This window comes from Orycteropus afer, unplaced genomic scaffold (genome assembly GCF_000298275.1).
Source record: "Orycteropus afer afer isolate SDZICR_OR568_19922 unplaced genomic scaffold, OryAfe1.0 scaffold00153, whole genome shotgun sequence".
NCBI classification, from domain to species: Eukaryota; Metazoa; Chordata; class Mammalia; order Tubulidentata; family Orycteropodidae; genus Orycteropus; species Orycteropus afer.
Genome location: NW_006921740.1, coordinates 6,457,970 through 6,482,067, shown reverse-complemented (window position 1 = coordinate 6,482,067; position 24,098 = coordinate 6,457,970). Strand labels below are relative to the sequence as shown.

Sequence of the window (24,098 nt, the reverse complement as noted above, 5' to 3'; positions counted from 1 at the left end):
TCCTTCCTGGAACAAAGGCAAGAATAAATAAATAAACCTATCCTAATGTTTGTCTCTATATGTTTAAATATTCTGTGACTTGTTTGAAATTGAATCCAAATGGAATGATTTAATCCATTTGGCCCTGAGGACTGATTTTGAGCTTTCTGCCTGATAACCAGCTCCTCCAATACCAAACCAAACTCACTGCCATTGAGTCGATTCCAACTCATAGCAACCCCTCCTTGGGTTTCTGAAGCAGTATCTCTAAGGGAGTAGATTGCCCAGCTCAGAGTGAACTCAAAGTTCCTTTAGCCTTAAAAACAGAAATAAATTCTGGGTCTGCTTGGCCATGGAAGAAAGGCAGAGAGAAAAGTATTAGAAGTTATTTGGTAAAGAGTTATTGAACTGAGTCCCCTTCCTGAATAGTTTCTACAAAGAAATGATAAAACAGAACTTATAGGAATTAAATTGTGTAATAGATGTGAAATTAGGGATTATTATTGGTGAGTGAAACTACTTATAAATGAAATATGTAGGATGATGGCTCTTTAAAGTGTGGACGGGGAGGACAGTATATTTGGGTTCACCATCCTATCAGCCGAGGCCATTTTCAACATCTCTTCATACAAGTTTTGTCCACTTGATGTCTCTGTAGGTCTCCATCAAGTTACTCCCTTACTCTTTTTCACCAAGTGTCGTCACTCATCTTTTTATAATACTGCATTTTTCTGCCATTTTCAAGAATGTCTCCATTCCCTCTGTGTTCTAAGAAATTTTCCAGACCAGGTATGTGGCAAAGAAAAGGAAAAGCTTAGTAAGTAGATGAGCTGGTGGGTCTCAGCACTGAACAAAGTGAGCATGAAGAATACAGAGCTTCAATGGATTCTTCCAACACAGGAAGTCAGGGTGAAGCCCACCTACCTCCACCTACACTAGGAGACTGGTCAGTCACTTGAGTATCACTCTAACCATTTATTGATCTGTTTTCCTTTGCAAGATAGGTTTCAAAACTTAAAGGCTGTTTAAAAAAAAAAAAAAAAAAGGGCTATTCTATAAGTTATTGTTTTCCATTTTAGATATTGTTTATTAAATTTTCCCTTGAGTCAGTGAATGCAATATTTATTTGGATACATTTGAAATGGCCAAAGACTTTTTATATGTTGTGTAGCAAACTTATCCTGAGAGCTTCTCCTCTGTCCTTTCACCCCATTGTCCCAACAAGAGTCAATGAGTGGTACAGATTATTGTGGTATAGAAATTTTGTAAGACTCAAGATTACCCTGGTAGCAGTGTTCACAAAATCATTTATGTTTTTAAAACAGTCCACATATTGACCTAGCCCACTTCCCTAAGGTTATATATGTATCTCAAGGTTTGGGAAAGAGAAAAAAGAACCCACACCATGATCTGTCCTAATCTTGAACCTCCTGGCAATTGTTCTAATTCAAAGTCTTCCTGGATACAAATGTTTTTTAAGGAATTCTTGTACTTTCCGGACTGTTCTGCTTCTTGGAATAAGAGAATGGAGATAGATAAATTGTATCTGCCCTCCATACACTTTGATTTTTATGGTTACTTTCTAAATTATACCATGGCTACTGGTATGAGAACAAATACATAAACCAATGGAACAGAATAGAGAGTCCAGAAATAGACCTACACATATATGGTCAGTGAATTTACCACAAAGGTGCCATTACAATTTAATAGAAAAGGGATTCTTTTCAACAAATTATGCGGAAGCAATTGGATGTCCTTTTGGGGGGGAAATAGATGTACCTTGCTCTCTACCTAACAGCATACATAAAATTTAATTCATGATGGATCACAAACCTAAGTGTAAAAAGTAAAACTGTAAAGATTGTAGAAGAGAACAGGAGATCTCTGTAGTCTTAGCCTTAAAAAAAAAAAAAAAAAAAAACCTCAGTGCAATCAAGTCAATTGAACTCATAGCGACCCCTTCTTGGATTTCTGAGGTGGTGTCTGCAGAAGTAGATTGCCTGATCTTCCTTCCGAGGAGTGGCTGGTGGATTTGAACCACCAGCCTTCTGGTTAGCAGTCAAATGGCTCAGGCACTACGCCACCAGAGCCTTAGCCTGGACTCTTGAAAAGGACACAAGAAAGCATTAACCATAAAAGAGATTTGCTAAATTGGACTCTGTTTAAATTGTTGTTTGTAGCTGCTGCTGAGTTGCCTCCTAACACATGGCGACCCCTCTCACAACAAAGTCAGTATTAGAAGTTATTTGGTAAAGAGTCATTGAATTGAGCCCCCTTCCTGAATTTTTTTCTATGAAGAAATGGTAGAACAGAGCTTACAGGAATTGAATTGTGTAACAGATGTGAAATTAGGGATTATTAGGTGCGCATACAGTTTTCACTGGCTGGTTTTTTAAGTAGATCACCAGGCCCTTTTTTACAGTCCGTCTTAGCCCAGAAGCCCTGCTGTAACCTTTTAAGCATATAATAACCTACAAGCCTCCACTGACCCGTGGGTGGTAGCTACTTATGCATGGGCCAGGAATCAAACGCAAGTTTCCCTCATGGAAGGCAAGAATTCCACCACTGAACCACCACTGCCACTCCATATTAAGATTCAGAACATCTGTTTAGAAATAATGAAATGAGAAAAATTCATCATGTATCTTCAAGACCCAAACCAGAAAAACAAACCCACTGCCACTGAGTCAATTCCAATTCATAGTGACCCTATAGGACAGAGTAGAAGTGCCTCCATAAAGTTTTCAAGGCTGTCAACCTTACAGAAGCAGAGTGCCTCATCTGCCATGGAGTGGCTGGTGGGTTCAAACCACCACACTTTTGGTTAGCAGCTAAATGCTTTAACCACTGAGCCACCAGAGCTCCTTGTCTTCAAGATATGTGACAGAAAACCAGGCTGGAATTCATCCACATGCACTCCAGAATCTACTTCCTGGAAAGAGGCTGATGACTTGCTACCTTCACTGACTAGAGGGAGATAGAAGCTAGTTATACTGAATGGTCTCTTCTGAGGCAGAAGCACTCACATCCTCACAATAAAAGCATCTTGCATTCCTTGTGTGGTGTTGATCCGTGAGAGGCAGCTTTGTTCCCAAGCCCCTCCAAATCTCTAAACACTGATGTATTCTTCTCAGAACAATCCCTAGATATCCCCTGAGCTTTGAGGTTGTCTTGCCAAGATCATGTGTGGGAAGGAGGACAGAGTAGCATGAGCGCCCTCCAAGAAGTAGGCAAAAGTAGTTCAAAGTACAGCCAGATCTAGTTATGTGTTGTCCATGCCCTTGGGGTCACAGGACCCTTGAGGAAGCTTGGGGTGGAGTGAGGCCTAGCCCAGCCCTTTACTGGGTCCTGCATTGGAACATTCAGACCAGGAAACGTCTGAGACAGAGGCAGAAACAGACATAACTATAGCACCATTTTGCTAACATCCATGTTTGTGATAGAAAAGCCAAGACCCCTGGCCAAGATATATGCTTTTTATTTGGACCTATAGTTTGGAGGGAAGGAAGCATGAAATATATTTAGAGCTTTCAAAACTTTTGATTGTTTTGCATTCAAAACAATCATTTGCATTCTTACAAAGGGAAAAAATAAAAATACCCCAAAGGATTAAAAAAAAAAAAAAATCAGCTTCTGCTGCTTTAGATGAGTGGGAACATCTTGCACGCTGGGGTCATTTCCTTTCTGTTTCAAGAAATTAATAGTGTACTGGAAATAGCCTGTTGCAAAAGGGGGACTTTGTGACCTTGGAATGGTGATTATGCCAGAAAATTTTCCGAGCCGAAAGGGGAACTTGTCCCTTTCCCAGAGATCTGATGCAAGATGATCCTGCATTAGGTATTGTACTGGGCTTAAAGGACCAAGGCAGCAGAGAGCTGAAATTCCGAAGAAATAATTAACCCCTTCATTCAAGAAATGCTGGTGAGTGTCAAGTAGGGGAAAGTTGGACTCTGGAATTGTATGCTGAGGCAGCCATGGGACCCAAGCTCCCAGCTCTACTTCCACTCTTCTGTGGACTGTTCCAAGTCTCTCTGGAGGCCCCTGGTGGCTGAAACCTGGCATTCAGAATTAGCAGAAGTGAAATACTAATTAAGCCAAACCCATTGCCATCAAGGCAGTTCCAGCTCATAGTAACACTATATGACAAAGGAGAAATGCCCCATGAGGTTTCTAAGGCTATAAACCTTTATGGAAGCAGACTGCCCCATCTTTCTCCCACGGAGCAGCTGGTGGGTTCAAAATGCCAACCTTTCAGTTAGCAACCACGCACTTAACCACTGAATCTCCGGAGTGCCTCAAAACCCTAATTACCATTCACTAAAATGCAGGTCCACCACTCATCTGTCAGTTTGTCATACTGTGGTGACTTGTGTGTTGTTACGATGTTGGAAGCTATGTCACTGACATTTCAGATGCCAGAGACTCACCCATGGGGGATGGGTTTCAGCAGAGCTTCTGGACTAAGGCTAGGAAGAAAAGCCTGGTGATTTAACTTCCAAAATCAGGATATTGTTGGAGACTTTGACTCGCTTACTTTGGACACATCAGGAGGGACCGATCACTGGAGAAGGACAATCATGTTTGGTAAAGTGGAGGGTCAGGAGGAAAAGAAACCCTTCGTGAGATGAATTGACACAGTCACCACAGCAATGGACTAAGACGTACCATTGGTCATGAAGAGGGCGCAGGACGGGGCACCATTTCATTCTGTTACATGTTGGGTCACCATGAGTCTGACTCAACAGCAGCTAACAACAAAGAGTAGGTGCATATATCTCTTCTAGCACAGATGGCACAGTCAGCAAGCACATGGTCTTGCAATACGTGCTGGGTGTCAGAGTGTTGTGGTTCAGAGCTGAGCGATAAATTGTCCAGTGTTGCATTTGCATCAACTCTGGGTAATGTGTAAAGGGTTGAAGTTCTGATAATTTCTGTTAATATCTTGTTTGGCCGTTTGTCACCGCTCAATTGACTAGAGCTAGGAGCTCTGGTAGCATAGTGGCTAAGGCACTTGACTGCCAACCAGAAGGCAGGCGGTTCAAACCCACCAGCCACTCCTTGGAAGGAAGGTTGGGCAATCCTACTTCCGTAGTGATACTGCCTCGGAAACCCAGGGAGGGGTCGCTATGAGTCGGGGCCGACTCGACGGCAAACAACAACAACAACAACAGGATCAGCAAACTTTTTCTGGGAAGGGCCGGATAGTAATGACTTTAGGCCATACAGTCTCAGTTGCAACAGCTTGACTCTGCTGTTGTGGTATGAAAGCAGCCCTACATGCAACGTCTAAAGTAATGAGTGTGGCTGTGTTCCAATAAAACTTTAATTTATGGACACGAAATTTCAATTCCATATACTTTTTACATGTCCTTCTTTCAATTTTTTTTTTCCAATTATTTAAAAATGTAAAGCCATTCTTAGTTCACAGGCCATACAAAAACAGATGGCAGGACAGATTTGGCCCGTCGGCCATGATTTGCCGAAGCCAGGATTAAATCAGTTGCCATCATGTTTATTCCAACTCTTGGGGACCCCCTATGTATCAGAGTAGAGCTCGGTTCATAGGGATTTCCATGGCTGTGATCTGCTGGAAGTGGATCACCAGGCCTTTCTTCCCAGGCATCTCTGGATGGGCTCGAACCTCTGTTTGTCCCACTCAGAGACTCCTGAACCCAGGACTAGAGAGCAGCAAAAAAGATGCATGCTGCAGTCACCGATTCTGAGTGAGGACCTTCTTGCCTGTTCTTTTACCCGTGGCCTCCCCCGACCCATGCTGGGAGGACCCCTCCAACCATCTTCCTTGACACCCAGGCTACTTCTGTCCACGGTGCCTCTGTTCAGTCCTCCAGGGCACATGGCATTGCACTTTTTCCCCCTTTGATGAAAATGACCACCTCTGACTTATCATTATCAGCTTATCTATGCTTCCTGAGGCAGGGACTTCCAACTTTTCTGGGTGCCTGGCACCCATAATCTACTCCCTGATAAAGTAGATTCAAATCTCTCTTCATTTTTTTTTTCATTACCTAAGTAACAGTTGTTCATTGCCTGCCCCAAAATAGAAATACTAGTAAACAAAAGAAAAAAAAAAAATCTAAAATCTTACTTTATTAATGGAAAATCCCAGATAATGCAAAACAGCTGGTAAATTAAAACTCATTTGAGCATAGTTTGGGGGAGAAGAAAATTGTAGAAATAACAAAATTTTCTTCCGAATTATTTTTGTTTTTGTGTTTAGATTTATGCAGCCCCAAAGCTTAGATTAAAATCATACTAGGGGCAGGGAGAAGCCAGTCTAGCCTTTGAAATTTGCTTTAAACAATCCAGAGGAGATGACCTCATAAACATAATCAAACATTGACTTCCCAGGATGCTGACTAATGTTAAGACTTATTTCAAGGATGGTTTTGTCTTTGTCCCCTCTCTTATAGGTCCTTCCATCGTGACGCCCCCCAAGGACATCTGGAATGTCACTGGTGCCCAGGTGTACTTAAGCTGTGAGGTCATCGGAATCCCAACCCCTGTCCTCATTTGGAACAAGGTCAGTGGCACAGATTTTAGGAAGGCATCCTAGCCTGACAAGGCACCTTTGTACTGCATACGGTGATAATAGCCTAAAATCCTCCTCCTGATCCATTGTACGCTGCTCCTCAAAGGTGAAGCATTGTGACAGTCTTAGAGACAGCACACCTCACTGAATCCATCGAACGTTCTTTACCAAGCTGGGAAACAGTCCTTGTTTGCTTTCTGTTAGCAGTGCCCTAGCAGGAAACCGTAGGAACTGGAAGAATTAAAATGCTGAACACTCAAACCCAGCATTTGAGTGGGTATACACATGTGGGTGAGTGCACATGTGTGCATGTATATGTGAGCATGTCTGCATGTGTGTGCGTATGTGCATTCATACCATGTTCATGCCTGCATGTTTGCATGTGCACGTGTGAGTATGTGTCCCCAGTACAGACGGTATAGCATATTGGCTAGGTTTCTTTCTAAGCCAAGGTTTATCAACCTTGACACTATTGACATTTGGGGCAGATGATTCTTGTTTGTGGGGTGCATTCTTTGTCCTGTGCATTGTAGGGTGTTTGGCAACATCCCTGACTTCTGCCCACTAAGATGCCAGTACCCACCCAATTCCCATAGTTGTGATAATCAAAAAATATCTCCAGACGTTGTCAAGTGTCTCCTGGGCACAAATCATCCACAGTTGAGAATCACTGCTCTAAGCCTGTTTCCTCCTCTGTGCAATAAAAGTAGCATATAATTATTGAAAAGATTAAACAAGGCAATGCCATTAAAATCACTTGATTAATTGCCAAATACATAGCACTCAGTAGATATTAGCTCCTGTTCTTGGAAAATTTTTCCCATTGATTAGCATTACCTTTGATTTGAAGGACAGTGTATCCTTAGCATGACTGGAAAATGAATACACTCATTTGAGTGAGATCAGATAGTACCTCACAATGATTACCATACATTGTTTTCAATTTTTGTCCTTTTTTCTACATTTTGTCTCATTTAAACATCACAACAATTCTATGAAGTGAAAATCTGAAACTCATTCTGTAAGAGGAAATGTACAAAGGATTTATAGTACCAAAGTACCACAGTAAGAATAAAGCATTTCTTTGGAATTTGTGAATTCCAAAGAAACCTAATAAATTTTCTGTTTCCAAATAAAACAGAACTTTAGTTCAAGTCAAATGGCATAAACAGACACCCCATTTCAGCTGCTTTACTCCTCCAGCAAGCTCCATGATGGGTAATGGTCTCTCGATTATTTTGTTTGCTTAATGTCTGACCAGAAGAGCAGCTTCTAGAACTCTAGGGGTTTTTTGGCTTCTGGAGTCAGAAATGTCTCTTTTGCAAGTTGTAGAAACTCACTTCAAACTAGCTTAGGGAAAAAAACAAAAGCATGAGTTAACTCCAGCTTCAAGGACAGCTGCTCCAAGAACACAAACAGGGTCTTCAACGCTCCAACTCAGGCCTGTTTGCTCTCAGTGTATCGGCTTCATTTTCTTCTACTTCAGGAATCTTTCTCCACACAGTGGATGATATTGTTACTGGCAGCTCCAAGCTCACATTCTGATCACGGCTTGAAGACTCGAGAGGAAAGAAAGGGCTTCCCCTCTCCTATTGCAGTGTGCAAAACCCACTGGCTCGGACCCTGGTTGGGTCACCTGCCAACATCTGGCTCCACCATGCAGGCAGAGGGGTGCAGCCACTGAGACTGGCACTGTCACAGGGATAACCTGGTTGGAGTGAAGTCAGGGTGCTACCTGAGGGTGGGTAGTGGACAGGGACAGCCCCAACTGCACTGCAGCTCTGCTTTCAGCTGAAACCTGTGTTACAGGCAGCAGGGAAGGGCCAAAATGCAGCCCGTGGAACGAGAAGCTGCAGACGCTCCTCATGGCTTATTTGGAGGCTTCTGGGATGTCTGGTAGGGAGCGGAGCAAGCGGGGGAGGAACGTTTCCAAGGAATACCCATAAAAGACTCTGCTGCATTTCCCTAGAGAGCCTTACACAATGAGAAGCAGGGGGACCCAAGTGTCCAGAGACACATGACCTTACTGAGTAATCCTAGCAGACAGTAATTTCTGCCATCCTTGCACTGCCCCACGCCAGCGGAAGGACACACATACCAAGGGGCTAAATCAGCCTTGGGAATCTTTGCCTATAAGCTTTTGGGGCTGTGGGGCAGATCCCCTGGGCTTCCCTGAGCTGTTGTTCTCAGGGCCGTTCAAAAGCACCATGAGTGCATACCCTCGACTCTGAGGCTCCAGTTGCAGGCAGGAAGTTGAAAGAAGAAAATAATTTTCTACAGACTTGGCAGAAACCCAGCTGCTGTGCTCAGCTAATTGACCTCTGCCTTCACAACGTGATTTGTCACCTACAGTGTTTTTCAAACTGCAGACTATGGCCCATCAGTCCTGAAATCAATGCAGGCATCACAACCAGCATTTTCTTTTAAAGAAAAAGACCAAAATAGGGCAAGAGAGGGGGAAAGGAGGACTCAGTGCTTCGGGGACACTGAGCTTCTGTTATGGATGATGGAAAAACTTGGGAACGGACAGGATGGTTCAACAACGTGATAAACCTAATTACTGTCACTGAATTGTACTTGTGAAGAAGACTGAAATGGCAAATGTTTTGCTACATATATATTTATTACAATAAAAATAAGCAAATACAATAGAAAATTTCTTAAGGCATCACATTTATAAGGGTAAGTATCATTTCATAAGACTTTTGTTTTATATATTCCAGATGTTGTTAGGTGCCATTGAGTCAGCTTCAACTCATAGTGACCCTGTGTACAACAGGATGAAACACTGCCCAGTCCTGTCCCAGCCTCACAATCCTTGATGTAGCTGAGCCCGTTGTTGCAGCCACTGTGCCAATCCGTCTTGTTGAGGGTCTTCACCTTTTTCACTGACCCTCCACTTTACCAAGCATGATATCCTTCTCCAGGGAATGGTCCCATCTGACAGCGTGAGCAAAGTAGGTGACATGAAGTCTGGCCATTCTTTCTTCCATGGAGCATTCCAGCTACACTTCTCCCAGATAGATTTATTAGTTCTTCTGGCAGTCCGTGTACATTCAATATTCTTTGCCAACACCACAACTCAAAATCATCAACTCTTCTTCAGTCTTCCTTATTCATTGTCCAGACACTGTTGTAAAATATATTTCTTACTATGGGCCATGTCAGAAACCTTTGAAAGTCACTGAACTAAATAAATCAACAGGCTATTTGTTTTCTTCACTCTCCTTGTCACCAAACTTAAGAATACACACTTATATTTAAGATCATGTGTTGTTTCTACAATTAGTCCTAGCGACTGGTACACCATCTGATCTGCAGCCTATACAACTATGAGACCAGAAGAATTAGATGGTGCCCGGCTACCACTGCCATCCACTTGGAAGGCGATCTATGTAGGAGATCCTTGACAGAGAGGGAGAACAATGTGGAACAAAACTCAAAATCATTTGGAGAAAAAAAAAAGGTGGGGACCAGGCTTGCTGGTCTGACAGAGCCTGGTGGAACCACTGAGACTATGGCCCCTAGCTGCCCCTTGAACCCACACCTGTGGTTTCCAGCCAAACAAAATACAGGCACATGAGTTGAACATTTACCTCAAGTAGATACACTGGAGAGAACAATCATGGGAGAAGTAAGGGCTGCTTATGCACAGGGGGACAGCTCAGGTGGCAGGAGAGTATGGAGGGATGGACACTGGGAAGAGGTAACTATGGGGAGGAAGTGGGAGGGGAGCTGTTGCATTGTGGTAAACTGTGGTCAATGACATGAGACAATGTATATGTGAACTGCTGTATGGAAAGTGAATTTGCTCTGTCACAAATCACAATAAAAATACAAAGGTCATGTGTTGTTTCTAATACAATTTAAGCATGAACTACTTTTGGAATCTAAATGAATATTAGAACCCCAACTTGTCCAACAGAGAAAGATTCCAGGAAAGTAGCCTGTCTTCCTTCCTTTAGGATTCTCAGCAGCAGCGAATAGGGTGAGCCTTCCATAGTGATACCACCTCAGAAACCCAAGGAGGGGTCGCTAGGTGTCAGATCAGACTCGACGGCAGTGAGTTTGGTGTGGTTTTTCTGGTTTTCAGCTATGGTAGAGCCCTCTCTCCGAGACATCAGGATACAGCAGTAGTTTTTGTGGTTGGCACAGCCTCGTGAGTGGTCTGTACTTTCTTACCAGTAGTTATTATCTTGCTGATGCCAACAAGTCCCATACCTTTGCAGCAAACCCCTAACCTAGGAAGATCCCAATGCTTTGGGAAATAAACCCAATGAAATGGGGAAATAAACTGAAAGAGTCACATTAAACTTAGCCCTGGTAAGTCAGAAATAGTGCGTGCAGGGAGGCTGAACGCCTAGAGTTCCTTCCAAACACTTGCACGTTTCCGAGCCTCATAGGCTCTCAGTTCAGTTCTTTCTTCTTCTGCCTGAACGTTGGTTCAAGTTGGGCTTTCATGACTTTTAAGAATTTTTTTTAATTAAAAATAGCAATAATGGTAATAAAGAGAAACCATCCAAAGGTATATAGAGTTAAGCTCTCCCCCATTTCCCTTCCTTCCTTGGAATAAGCACTGTGAGTTGCTCTGGTTTGTATCTTTCCATCACCTTCTTCAGGCCCAGACATAAACACATATCCCCACATACGAGGTGTGGGGCAGGCAACAGTGGAATATTGTGTCCATCATGCTCTGAAATACTCTGAAACTTGCTTTTCTCATGGATAGCCCTCCAGGACTTTCTCAGTAGCTACCTAATATTCTAGATATGGATATCTATAATTTATTAAACGACTTCCCTATTATTTCTGTCATTTCCTGTTTTTACTACCTTCAACGTTACATTAAACATCTGAGTACATGGAATCCCGTGCTTTTATTTCTGTAGGAAAGATTCCCCAAAAAGTGTCATGAATAGGTCAAAAGACTTTAATTTTAATAGATATTATCAATATGGGAGCTCTGGTGGCATAGTGCCTAAGGCATTTGACTGCTAACCAGAAGGCTGGCAGTTCAAACCTACCACTACCCCTCAGAAGGAAAGTTGGACCATCCACTTCTGTAGTGATACCACCTCAGAAACCCAAGGAGGGGTCGCTATATATATTTCTTTCTAAATGGATTGTAGCAGTTGACACTTACACCAGCAGTGGTATTGGTACCATCTCCCTGCATCCTCACCAGCACTGAATATTTGCACTCTTACTAATTTTTGTTCATCTGATGAGTGAAAAGTAATATTTCATTAATTGCTTTCATTCCCCCGAGTACAAAGATACTACTACTAAGATATGAACCAGGGCAGTTCAAATTAGTTATTCCAGGAAAGCGAAGGTGGTAGGAGGAAGATTAGTGGTGGTGGTGGTGGTGGTGGTATCAGTGCCATCAAGTCAACCCCTGACTCATGGTGACCCCATGTGTTACAGAGTAAATCTCTGCTCCATAAGGGTTTTTAGCTGTAATCTATATGGAAAGCACCCTGTTGGCACAATGGTTAAGCACTTGCCTGCTAACTCAGAGGTTGGTAGATTGAATCCACCCAGCAGTTCCATAGACCTGGTGATCCACTTCCATAAAGATTACAGCCAAGAAAACATTATAGGGCAGTTCTACTCTATCACTTGGGGTCACTGTGGTAGTTAAGGTTATGTGTCAACTTGGCTGGACCATGACTTTGAATAGCTTGGCAGCTGGATGTAGTTACTCCCCATGATGAAATTAGATGTGGTGTAATCAACTCCATGGGAAATCTGCTGAGACATTTATCACTGGAAGGGGAGTTGCCTTCAGGGTGTGACTGGCTTCCAGCATATATGGAGAAACTTCGGGAAGGTCTCTAGCTTTTTGGCACATCTGGATTGTGCATTTGGCAAGTCTTCATCTCTAGTTCCTGGACTTGAACCAGTGGCCTGCTGTGTTGCCTGCTAATCTTGGGATTGTGCCATTTTACCTGTCGACCTTGGGTTCATCGGCCTCAGTAGCCAGCAGTCAGCTGTGTGAGTCAGAGGAAGCCTCCAGCTCCCATGGGCCTGGAACAAGAGGCAGAGCTGAAGCCCAAGGTCAAGGGGCCTTCACCCAGCCCCTAGAGCTGGCACTTTGAATTTGGACTTCCAGCCTCCTAAACTTATATAAGAGGATAAATTCCTATTTGTTAAAGCCATCCACTTGTGGTATTTCTGTTAGAACAGCACTAGAGAACCAATACAATCACTATGAGTCATAATCAACTCAGTAGCACCGAACAACAATCTTTATGGAAGCAGTTTGCAGGCCTTTTTTCTGTAGAACCATCAAGTTAATACAAATTTTCAGCCTTTGGGTTAGCAGTTGATCACAAACCACTGTGCCACTACGTGTCCTCCCCTGACTACCAGTGACATTGACAATTTCACACTTGGGTTTCCTCTTCTATGAATTGCATGTTCATAACCTCTACCCATTTCTCCATTGAGTTATTTCCTGTTATCATCTGACTGTAGATTCTTTTGCATTGGAGTTTTTGACCCTTTATCATGTGTCTTAGTTCTCTAGTGCTGCTATAACAAGAAATAGCACAAGTAGATGGCTTTAACAAATTTATTTTCTCACAGTTTAGGAGGCTAGATGTCTGAATTCAGGGTATCAGCTCTTAAAAACAATAGCAAACTCATTGCCATCGAGTCCTAGTCATAGTGACCTCTCCTTGGGTTTCTGAGGCTGTATCTCTACGAAGTAGATTGCCAAGTCCTCCCAGCCTTCTGGTTAGCAGTCAAATGCCTTAGAGGCTTTCCCTCTCTGTCAACTCTGAGGAAGGTCCTTGTCTCTTTTTCTGTTTCCTGGTTCATTGAAGATCTCCATGTGACTTGGCATCAGTCTTCCCCCATCTCTTCTCTTTACATTCCTTAAATCCCTTTTTTATATCTCAAAAGAGATTGACTCAAAATATACCCTACACTAATCCTGACCATTAACATAACAAAGACAACCCATTCCCAAATGGGATTATAACCATAGGCATGTTGTTGTTGTTATGTGCCCTCAGTCAAGTCTGACTGACTCATAGCAACCCCTCCTTGGGTTTCCGAGGCAGTATCACTACAGAAGTAGATTGCCCCATCTTCCTTCCGAGGAGTGACTGGTGGGTATGAACCACCAGCCTTCTGGTTAGCAGTCAAGTGCCTTAGGCACTACGCTACCAGAGATCCCAACCATAGGCAGAGAGGTTAGGATTTTCACAAATCAGTCCATAACATCTTGGTTTACATTTTTTTTTCCTAGATGATCATTTTGTCTCTTCCTTATTTTCTTTTAAACATTCACCAAAAAGATAGCATATGTGCTATGCTGCCTAAATGTCTTGTGAAGGTTCCCAGCAATTTTGTGAACTCTAGACATTAACCTGTAGATCCATCTTGCTTCTGTAATCACTGGCACTTTATCTTTTCCTAAGCAAGCAATAGCAGGTTTCAGCAAGATTTTGTTGCAACTAAAATAAAACTTGAGAGGGCTGAGATGACTCCCTGCACCACCCTGAGATTCTCCCCTGCCTTCACAGTGAGTAGTGACTACTAGGCAATTGGTCCACCCTACAGATTTCTAAATTCTTTTCCACAGATGTCTAAGATGCACACTTGGAGGCACTTCCAGCCCATTGCACATCTGTATAATTGTCTTGGACACCACTTGTATCAGCCAGCATCTTTAAAAAAAAAAAAAAAAAAACTGGAAAGCACATGTTTATCAACACTTAAACTCCCTTTACACAGGCCATATATTCTTGGCACTTTTTCCTATATGTATTCTACCTGGTGGATAACTTTTTATAATACAGCAATGAAAATGTGGCATATCTGTTAAATACAAATATTCATTTTCTAATCAAATACTTGACAAGATCACAATAAATATGTATCAGGCTAATTGGCACAGAATGCTCTTTTCTTTAAGAAGCACATGATCTAAGGATCAACAGCTCAGTTGCTGACGTTCAGTGTTTCCATGCTGTAGTGTTTATCTTTCTGCTTTGATCATACTTACACAGAACCCTTAAGGGTTCAGAAATTCAGTAAAGGCCAGACACATATTAGTTGAGCTGCTGAAATAAATCCTTTTTTTTTTTTTTTAATTGTGATTTGGGTGAAGATTTACAGAGCAAATTCACTTTCCATACAGCAGTTCACATATACTTTGTCTCATGTCATTGACCACAGTTTACCACAATGCAACAGCCCCCCTCCCACTTCCTCCTCATAGTTACCTCTTCCCAGTGTCCATCCCTCCATAGACTCCTGCCCCCTAAGCTGTCTCCCTGTGCATAGGCAGCTCTTTTTTCTCCCATGATTGTTTTCTTCAAGGAGTGTATCTACTTGAGGTAAATGTTTAACTCATATGCCTGTATTTTGTTTGGCTGGAAATCACAGGTGTGGGTTCAATTCCAGACCTGAAGGGCAGCTAGGAGCCATAGTCTCAGTGGTTCCACCAGGCTCTATCAGACCAGCAAACCTGGTCCCCACCTATTTTTTTTTTTTCTTCTCCAAATGATTTTGAGTTTAGTTCTACGTTGTTCTCCCTCTCTATCCAGGATCTCCTACATAGATCCCCTTCCAAGTGGATGGCAGTGGTAGCCGGACACCATCTAGTTCTTCTGGTCTCACAGTCGTATAGGCTGCAGATCAGATGGTGCACCAGTTGCTAGGACTAATTGTTTCCATTAATTTTGGTTTTCTTCATTCTTCTTTGCTCTGGACGAGGAGAGACCCATCATTGCATGTAGATGGCAGCTTGCTAGCTTTTAAGATCCCAGTCACTACTTGCCAAAGTAGGAGGTGGAACAATGTTTTGTATAGTATGTGAAACAAATTCTTATATCAAATTATTATTAAAAATCACTTTAAAATAACTCTTTCAAAGCTGCACTAACATTAACTGTTCCTGTGAGCATCTTGGAAAACTGAAAGGGTTGCTTACTGAGTACTTGTCTGTGTCCATGACATTCATGTGAGAAACACACTGAATTACCTAGTTTTCTCTAATAGCAGCAATATAGCATAATCCCGAGGAGGGGAAAAATATAACAGGCATTCCAAATCTGTAATACTAGGTATTTGTGTAGGACTTGGCCTAGATCACACGCGCTTTCAGAGTCCCAACCCTGGTGTCATAAAGCAGAGAAAACAGAAGGGGTTTGAAGCCGAGTTACAACAGCTAAGTAACAGCACATGGTGGGAATGGGTCTGATCTCACACTGGAGAAGCAACACTGAGAGTGTAAATAGTATATATACTGTAATCATTGTTAACTCAAGATTTGCTTTACTACAGAAGAAAATGAAAAAATCCTTTGGGGGCCTATAAACCCTTTTTTGAAATTTCACAAGTACTAACAATAAACATTTACTTTCCTCCTGAAGGAGGCCTGGGATGGAATTTACTCCACATATCCATTTTTTTTAAGCCACCATTACCAAAAGCAAGAGTTCCCAGGTAGTGCAAATTGTTAACTCACTCAGCTACTAACCAAAAGGCTGCAAGTTTGAGTCCACTCTGAGGTGCCTTGGCAGAAAGGCCAGGAGATCAATTTCCAAAAAAATGGCCATTGAAAACCCTATGTATGTTCTGCCCTATATATTCTCAACAACAAATATATTTTAAAAAAAAAAAAAAAAAACCCCTTATAGAGCACAGTTCTACTCTGACAAACACACAGTTGCCGTGAGTTGGAGTCAACTCGTGGGGAAAAAAAGCCTGAAAATGTTTGTATCCTGTGACTCAGCAATTCAACTTCTAGAAATTTATGCTAAATGCATGTGCATGGAGACTTAATAGGTAAATTTCCTTTTTCTGTATATGTTTATATATTTTCCAAAGTTTATATATAATGAAGTTTGCTTTTTCAAATGAGGGAGAAAATTAGGACAGTGGTCACTATTATTGGCCTTGAACCACGGAAACTGAATTTCTTAACCCATCCTGCTGAGTCTCGCCTTACTGCAAAAGGATGGGCATCATGTTTTATCACAAAAACAGTAACAGCAGCACATGTGACAGGCGTTTTATTAGCTCTTAAGATTTTGGTAAATTAATCCTTAACCCTCAAAGAGAAAGTAATGGTATTGGCTTTGGGTACTGCTTACTCTTCCACCAATAAGGCTGTTGTAGGAAGAGTCCCCTGATCTCCCACACAAGGTCCAAAGCATCATACCTAGCATTGGTGACACAGTCTGTCAGTCAGACACGTTGTTGTGTGCCGTCGAGTCAGACCCAACTCATAGCGACCCCTCCTTGGGTTGCCAAGGCAGTATATCACTATGGAAGTAGATTGCCCCATCTTCCTTCTGAGGAGTAGCTGGTGGGTTTGAACCGCCAGCCTTCTGGTTAGCAGTCAAGTGCCTTAGGCACTATGCTACCAGAGCTCCTTCAGTCAGACATAGCAGGTAAGAAAAGGCCTGATCCTAGCAGCAGTTTGTAAGGGTATGAGGAATGACAGCCAGGGGCAGGAAAGTATGGCAATGTGGTCTCCAAATACGCAGAAAATGCATGAATTTATAACATACAAGCTTACAGGGAAACTGGAAGGAAGAAATGAGAGGATCTATATTTTGAAAAGGAGCTATTTTGAAAAGTATCCAGAAAGGGTAGTACGTGAATAGGTGCTGGGCTTCACATCTGATGTACACCCCCTGTACAGTTCTAGGAATGTAGCCACTTCCAAATCGATGATTCAGTGCAGAGAACTGAGACTTTTTCTTTTTGCAGGTAAAAAGGGGTCACTATGGAGTTCAAAGGACGGAGCTCTTGCCTGGTGACCGGGACAACCTGGCCATTCAGACCCGGGGTGGCCCAGAAAAGCATGAAGTAACCGGCTGGGTGCTGGTGAGTACCCACAGCTGGCGAGGATGAGACAGGCGTCCAGTGTACTGCCATCCTAGAAGTTGTTCTTCCCATCCCTTTGGAACGCCCCATCCACAGGCTGAAGCTCCTCTTTCAAAAGGAACTAAAGGAAGAGCTGAGGTTTACTGGATGCTTTGGAAACCATCAGTGAATAAACAGGAAGTCCCTAAGATTTCAAAGCAAAATCCTCACAGGGAAGTAGATGACCCAAGCCTTATTTAGCTTTATCAATTGTTAACAGATATTTTACTTGACCTTTGCTACTCACAGATAGTACTCAGATCTCATGCTCTACACCAAGTTCTCCCTCAAACCTATGTGCACCTGTCTAGTTTTTCAGCTATGCAGTGTGATCAAAAGTTATGACATTTTCTCAGAGTATTAATTGTCCAGACAGACCAAATAGGATAGCTTTAGAATAGCTTTATCTAAGTCTCTTAGCACAAAGACTTGTACTATGACTTCCGCTACATCTTACGAAACGTATGAAATAATGACCCAGTTGAAGGTACTGGGAAAATAAGAGATGAGCACCAGAGAGGAACTAAAATTCTTTCTCTTTTGTAGGTATCTCCTCTAAGCAAAGATGACGCTGGAGAATATGAGTGCCATGCATCCAATTCCCAAGGACAGGCTTCAGCATCAGCAAAAATTACAGTAGTTGATGCCTTACAGGAAATACCAGTGAAAAAAGGTATGAGGCAAATCCCATAGCCATTTAAAAATGCCTAGTGTTTTTGCTTGGGAGCTCTTGTGGCATACTGCCTAAGGCATTTGACTGCTAACTAGAAGGCTGGCAGTTCAAACCCACCAGCCACTCCTCAGAAGGGAGGCTGGGCACTCTACTTTCGTAGTGATACCACCTCAAACCTAAGGAGGGGTTGCTATGAGTCGTATCCAACTTGATGGCAGTGAGTTTGGTTTTTTGGTTGTTTTTGCTTAGTAAAGACCAAGTCTGAAAGTACCAGACATAGCATTAATTAATTTCTGTAATGTTAGCAATCCACATGGCATTAAGTGTGCCATCAGAGTTTAGAGCACATGACTCTAAAAGAAGATTTGGATGGATAACACAGTGCCACTGTTGTGACTGACATGCTGTCACCTTCTCTCACACGTTAAGATTCAAAACTTGAAGTTGATGCATTGTGGTAAACTGTGGTCAATGACATGAGACAAAGTATATGTGAACTGCTGTATAGAAAGTGAATTTTCTCTGTAAATCTTCACCCATATCACAATTAAAAACAAGAAAACTTGAACTTGACTGGAAAAGCTTATATTTCGCATAACTTTCTATCTATCCACATGTCATTTTTCCTTTATGTTGTGACTACTATACTGAATTCTCATTTATAAGGAAATGTTTGTGGGTAATTCCAGCCCCTCATGCTGGGCTTTCTGTAAGAAAAAAAGAGAGGAGAGAGTACATGGGCAAGTACCCAACTCTGTTCTGCCTCCACTTCACAGCCAGAAAGCTTCCTCTTAAGCACACATCATGACAGTGCCCTAGTAACACTACTTTACATTCATATAGTTCCATTAGACTGATGTCTGAATTGGCTTTCACTTAACCCAGAAATAAGAAGCATTTGTCAGACTGTCCCACTGTGAGGATCACTCAGCTGTGATATAAAAGAAAGTATCAAGTAAAGATGTGCTAGGTCAGATTCTCTTCAGCCAAGATGTGTAAAGCTAGCAGATAAACAAGCAAGTTAGAGCAGTTGCTAAGGGCCGAGTCATGCCTCATCTTGAACGAGAGGCAGATGACACTGGAAAGTTACTTAGCCTTTCTGGGTCTCAACAAACTTGTCAAAGTGCTCTTCCAGTTTTATACAGTAAAACCTGGAAAAGCCAGAACCAGTGCTAAGAGAGAAGCCTGTCACAGAAGGTAACTCAAATATTTTCCACTGAAACAAGCAATAGAAAAGTGGTAAGACTGTACCCTGTCAAAGGCGAAAAACTTACGAGACTGGAAAAACAAGGCAGTCCAATCGAGTTCTGGTTCTCACAGGTTTCACTGTGTAAGGTCTGTCTCTTACACACAGATCAGAACAGCAAATTGATCTTCCACATCTAAACTCATAAAGCTCTGAAAACTACTACTGCACTCTCTCAGTCCAAAGCAGAGTGAAGAAAATCAAAAACACAAGGAAACAATTAGTCCAAAGGATTAATGGACCACGTGAACGCCAGCCACCATGACCCTGAGACCAGAAGAACTAGATGGTCCCTGGCTACCACTGCTTACCGCACTGAAAGGGATCACAATAGGAGGTCCTGGGCAGAGTGGGAGAAAAATGGAACAAAACTCAAAATCGTAAAGACAACCAAGCTTAGTGGTCTGACAGGGACTGGTGGAATCTCCAAGACCATGGTCCTTAGACACTCTTCAACCAGAAGAGTGGCTCACCTTTCAGCCAAATGATAGGCCAATAAGGTGAACAGTAACACCAGGGAGGTATGCACTCATTAGAACAATCAACCATATGAGATCAGAAGGGCAGCACCTGCCCAGGGAGAAAGCAAAGGCGGCAGGGACAGGAAAGGAGGAGGAAGGGAAATGGTAAACACGAAGTGGGAAGACAGGGTGCTGTTACATTGTGGGGACTGCAAGGAATGTCAGAAAACAAAATGTGTATGAAGTGTTGAGTGAAAAACCAATTTGCTCTGTAAACTTTCACCCAAATTACAATAAAAATAAAACGGCACCATAAAGCTCAAACTGCATAGAATACTCTAGCAAATCCTTTCTACTATTACTCATACATCCTTTATCTCCACATTTTAATATTTTCATCTGTTTGGAGACACAAAATTAAGAAGTCAATCATGTCCATGTAAGTAACTAACTTTCGTTTTTTTTTCTCTTTTTAACAGGTGAAGGTGCTGAGCTGTAAATCTGCAGAGCGTGTCAGTCTGTGTGGCCTACAGCAGTCTTGGAGCACTGCCACCCCCATCCTTATCTAATAACCAGTTTCTTTTAATGCAGTCCACTAATGCTTTAATTATATTCATTCACTGGTTTTACACAGAAAGTTACAAAATAAGGTAACACATAAAGAATATCTACAAAAATGTGTTTATTTACAAAACAAAGGAAGAAAAGCATGCATAGCATTTAAACAAATAAAATGCTTTTTTGCACAAATGCAGTACATATTTATTGTTTAAAACATCATATCATAGAAACAAGACACAAAAGATATTGACAAATGTCAAGAATTTTTTACAAGAGCTAAACACTCATCATTCGAGGTGCAATACTCATAGACATAAGCTCCTGAAACAATAGTTTGCACGCATAAGGCATTCGCACCAAGGAAATCTGAAAAGAAAAAGCAGATGGTAATTAGCAGAGCTATATTAAAGTGGCCTTACTACTCTACCCCAGGAAAAGGTTAAGAATCGGTTGTGCAGATGATGACTAAACGAGTGAGCTGTTAACACTTCATCCTGCCATCTTGGCTAATTATTCCTTCTTTCACCTAACAGCCTTTGTGCTAGGCATAAATTATATTCATCCTCCTCAATTAAAAGATTTAACAAACACTTGCTCTTTATAAACTCTTTGTACAGACCTTCCTGTTTCCAAAAGATGATCAAAAGAAAAAAAAAAAAACCCATTGCCACCAATTCGATTCCAGCTCATAGTGACCCTGTAAGACAGAGCAGAAATGCCTTCGTATTTCCAAGGCTGTAATCTTTAGGCAACCAGACTGCCACATCTTTCCCGTGGAGCAGCTGGTGGGTTCAAACTGCTAACCTTTTGTTTAGCAGCCAAGTTCATAACCACTGCCAAGTTCGTAACACTGCTCCATGTGGCAGTCTGCTTCCCTTAGAAATCCTATGGGGAGCTCTGTTCTATGAGTCAGAATCAATACCAATGGATAAAAGATGAAGAGTTTAGAGAAATGACCACTCTAAAACTTAAATAGGTTTTTCAAAAATTAAGTTTTATCTTTTTCATTTAAAACTAAGAATCTTTCAAAGGCATACTCTCAAAATTGTGAAATTATCTCTACATGGTGAAGAGAAAAGTGTAACAACTACTTAACGTGTGTTAGAAGATCCTCAAATGTAACAGATGCATCACTAGAATCTCAAGCATAGCATATTGTTTTCCTCATAAAATACAATGAAGTAGAGAGTAGAGGCTCACCATGCTAGCATTCAGCTTACTAGAATTCAACTCTGGGCTCAAAATGAATAATATGAAATAACCAATGTAAATATAGCAGCTTCTCAATGAGTAAGTCTCCCAGGCAATGAAGCCTGAAGCGAAAATGATGATCTGTTTCACCATACTAAATCTGCCTAGGTGGTCAGGCTAACATAGTTACATCCTAAACAAATACCAACTGCCAATAAAGGCTATACACACCTGAGTTTTATTGCGGCAGCCCCTGCATTCGTATGTATGGGTTCTGGTGTTAGCAATGGCCATTATTCCACAAAGGTTGCAAACATGAACCTGATATGGATCTGATGCCTCAAACAACCGTTCTCTTAAAAACTGGGCTGCTCCATGGGCGATCTGACAATCTCGTTCCATTTCTCCAAAACGCAGTCCACCATCACTGTGAAGGGAAAAACAGCAGATCACCTTGTGCTTATTTTCTATTATAAACATCACCTCACCTAATGGCAAAGGACCATATCATATAAGTCAAGGAGAATTAGACTAATTTTTATACCCTAGCATTCTCTCCACATCGTGGGGAGAAAAGTTCAACAACTATTTAATGTGTCAGAAGATCCTCAAATGTAGTAGATGCATATGAATCTCAAGCATAGCATATCATTTCCCTCATAACATACAATGAAGTACAGAGTAGAGGCTCAACATGCTAGGATTCAGCTTATTAGAATTCAACTCTGGGCTCAAAAATGAGTAATAAAATAACCGATCTAAACAGAGCAGCTTCTCAATGAATGAATCTCCCAGGCAACCAAGCCTGAAGCGATTAATGCATGTTAAGTAATGGAGAGAGCAGGTGACTGGTTAGAAGTTTCCCCGACACAGATGTGAAATGCTTTGTTCAAATGACCAGGCAAGTGGACAGTGATAGATTCCATGACATTCTTAATACACAAAAAACATCAAATACACATAAATCAGAGTTTATAATCATTTTATCAAAAAAAAAAAGCACTGATCACCTCTGGCAGATGCTAGAAAACCAACTCATTATTTTGAAAACTGGTAAATTAAGGGAAACAATCAAACATTTATCCTGCCCTTAGCTATACAAACCAAGTCACCAGGTAATCAAACAGTTGAGGAGGCAGTTTTCTCTAGCAGTATTCCAGCCAATAAAATAATGATAAAACTAGACTCTCACCAGTTTGCAATTCCTATTTTAATTAAAGGCCACAGGCAATAATCATTACCAGCAGCCAAAATCATAAAAAGAGAACAACCAGACAGGAAGCCCACAATACTACCTATGAAATATTACTGCCAAAAAAACTCAAATCTTAAATTTCATCACAGCTCTAGCTCTAATGATCCATTTACCAAAAAAAAAAAAAGAAAAAAAATGTTACAAAATAGCAAAGGAATGCAACCAACAAAATCCAGACTGTGATAAACCCTCTAAGACAGACAAGCCAGTTCTTCAACAAATAAATTATAAGGAGAAAAAAAGTTAAAGGGGAACCTATAGATTTAAAAAAAAGGTGGGGAGCTGAAGAGACCTGTATCGTTTACTTATGATGCATGGACCTATCGGCATCCTAATTAAAATCAACAAACCTTTTAAAAGTTTATGTGAGGACCAGGGAAATTTGAATACAGGATATTTATATTTATATAAAATGGGACTCTAGTTAGATTTTCTTTTTTAGAGTAGCAGTTCTCAAAGTGTGATCTGTGGACTCCCTAAGGGTCAAAACTACTTTTATAATATTATCACATTATTTGCCTTGTTCATTGTTACCATGTGCCCTGAGGGTGCAAAAGTAACTTAATAAAGCGCTGGCACCTTAGCAGAAATCAAGGCAGTGGAACCAAACTTTAGTACCAGTTACAGTCTCCACAGGCACACACTGGCAGGGAAGGACAAGAAAAGCCCTTGATGAGACAGTGAAGGATAACAGTTTTATTGACTCCTGCCCTGAGGACACATCTGTTTACCATTCCACGACAAAGCAGGGAGTTCCCAGGAACCATTCTACTGTGTACTTAAGTCAGATGCTGTCTTGAAGAAAAGCAAAAGCCAAACCAATCCCACTGCCATCGAGTTGATTCCGACTGATAGCAATCCTGTAGGACACAGGGGAACTGCCCCATAAAGTTTCCAAGCCTGTAAATCTTTAGGAAAGCAAATGGCCTCATCTTTCTCCTGCAGCGCAGCTGGTGGATTCCAACCATTGGCCGTTTGGTTAGCAGCCGAATGCTTTTAACCAGTACACCACCAGAGCTCATCTTGAGAAAAGGACTGAGTTAATTCTGAACTAGTAATTTCTCATGGACTGTATTTTTTACTTGAAAAAACAACTGACAAGCCAACTGTGGTGTATTTGGCTGACATTTTCTTGAAAATGAACAAAAGCCCTTCACTTCAAGGAAAACAATTTAAAGTATTCCTGATAAAGATAAAAATTTGGGCTTTCAGAGAGGCGGGGCAAGATGGCGGACTAGGCAGAAGGATTGCACAGACCCTCTTCAACAAAGAAAAGGGAAACCAATAAA

General features: G+C 41.6%; 2 protein-coding genes across 2 annotated transcripts in view; one reads left to right on the top strand and one right to left on the bottom strand.

The window, feature by feature from the left end:
* Positions 1 to 20,301, top strand: part of IGFBP7 (insulin like growth factor binding protein 7) — a 107,884-nt gene extending 87,583 nt beyond the window's left edge. The window contains exons 2-5 of the mRNA XM_007946226.2: positions 6,414 to 6,523; positions 17,267 to 17,383; positions 17,969 to 18,095; positions 20,282 to 20,301. Coding sequence (XP_007944417.1) covers positions 6,414 to 6,523; positions 17,267 to 17,383; positions 17,969 to 18,095; positions 20,282 to 20,301 — 374 coding nt within the window. The remainder of the gene's footprint in view (positions 1 to 6,413; positions 6,524 to 17,266; positions 17,384 to 17,968; positions 18,096 to 20,281) is intronic.
* Positions 20,302 to 20,639: 338 nt separating this feature from the next.
* Positions 20,640 to 24,098, bottom strand: part of POLR2B (RNA polymerase II subunit B) — a 103,914-nt gene continuing 100,455 nt past the window's right edge. Inside the window, exons 24-25 of the mRNA XM_007946228.2 lie at positions 21,786 to 21,981; positions 20,640 to 20,729 (exon numbers count right to left, since the gene is read on the bottom strand). Of these exons, the coding sequence (XP_007944419.1) occupies positions 20,640 to 20,729; positions 21,786 to 21,981 (286 nt within the window). The remainder of the gene's footprint in view (positions 20,730 to 21,785; positions 21,982 to 24,098) is intronic.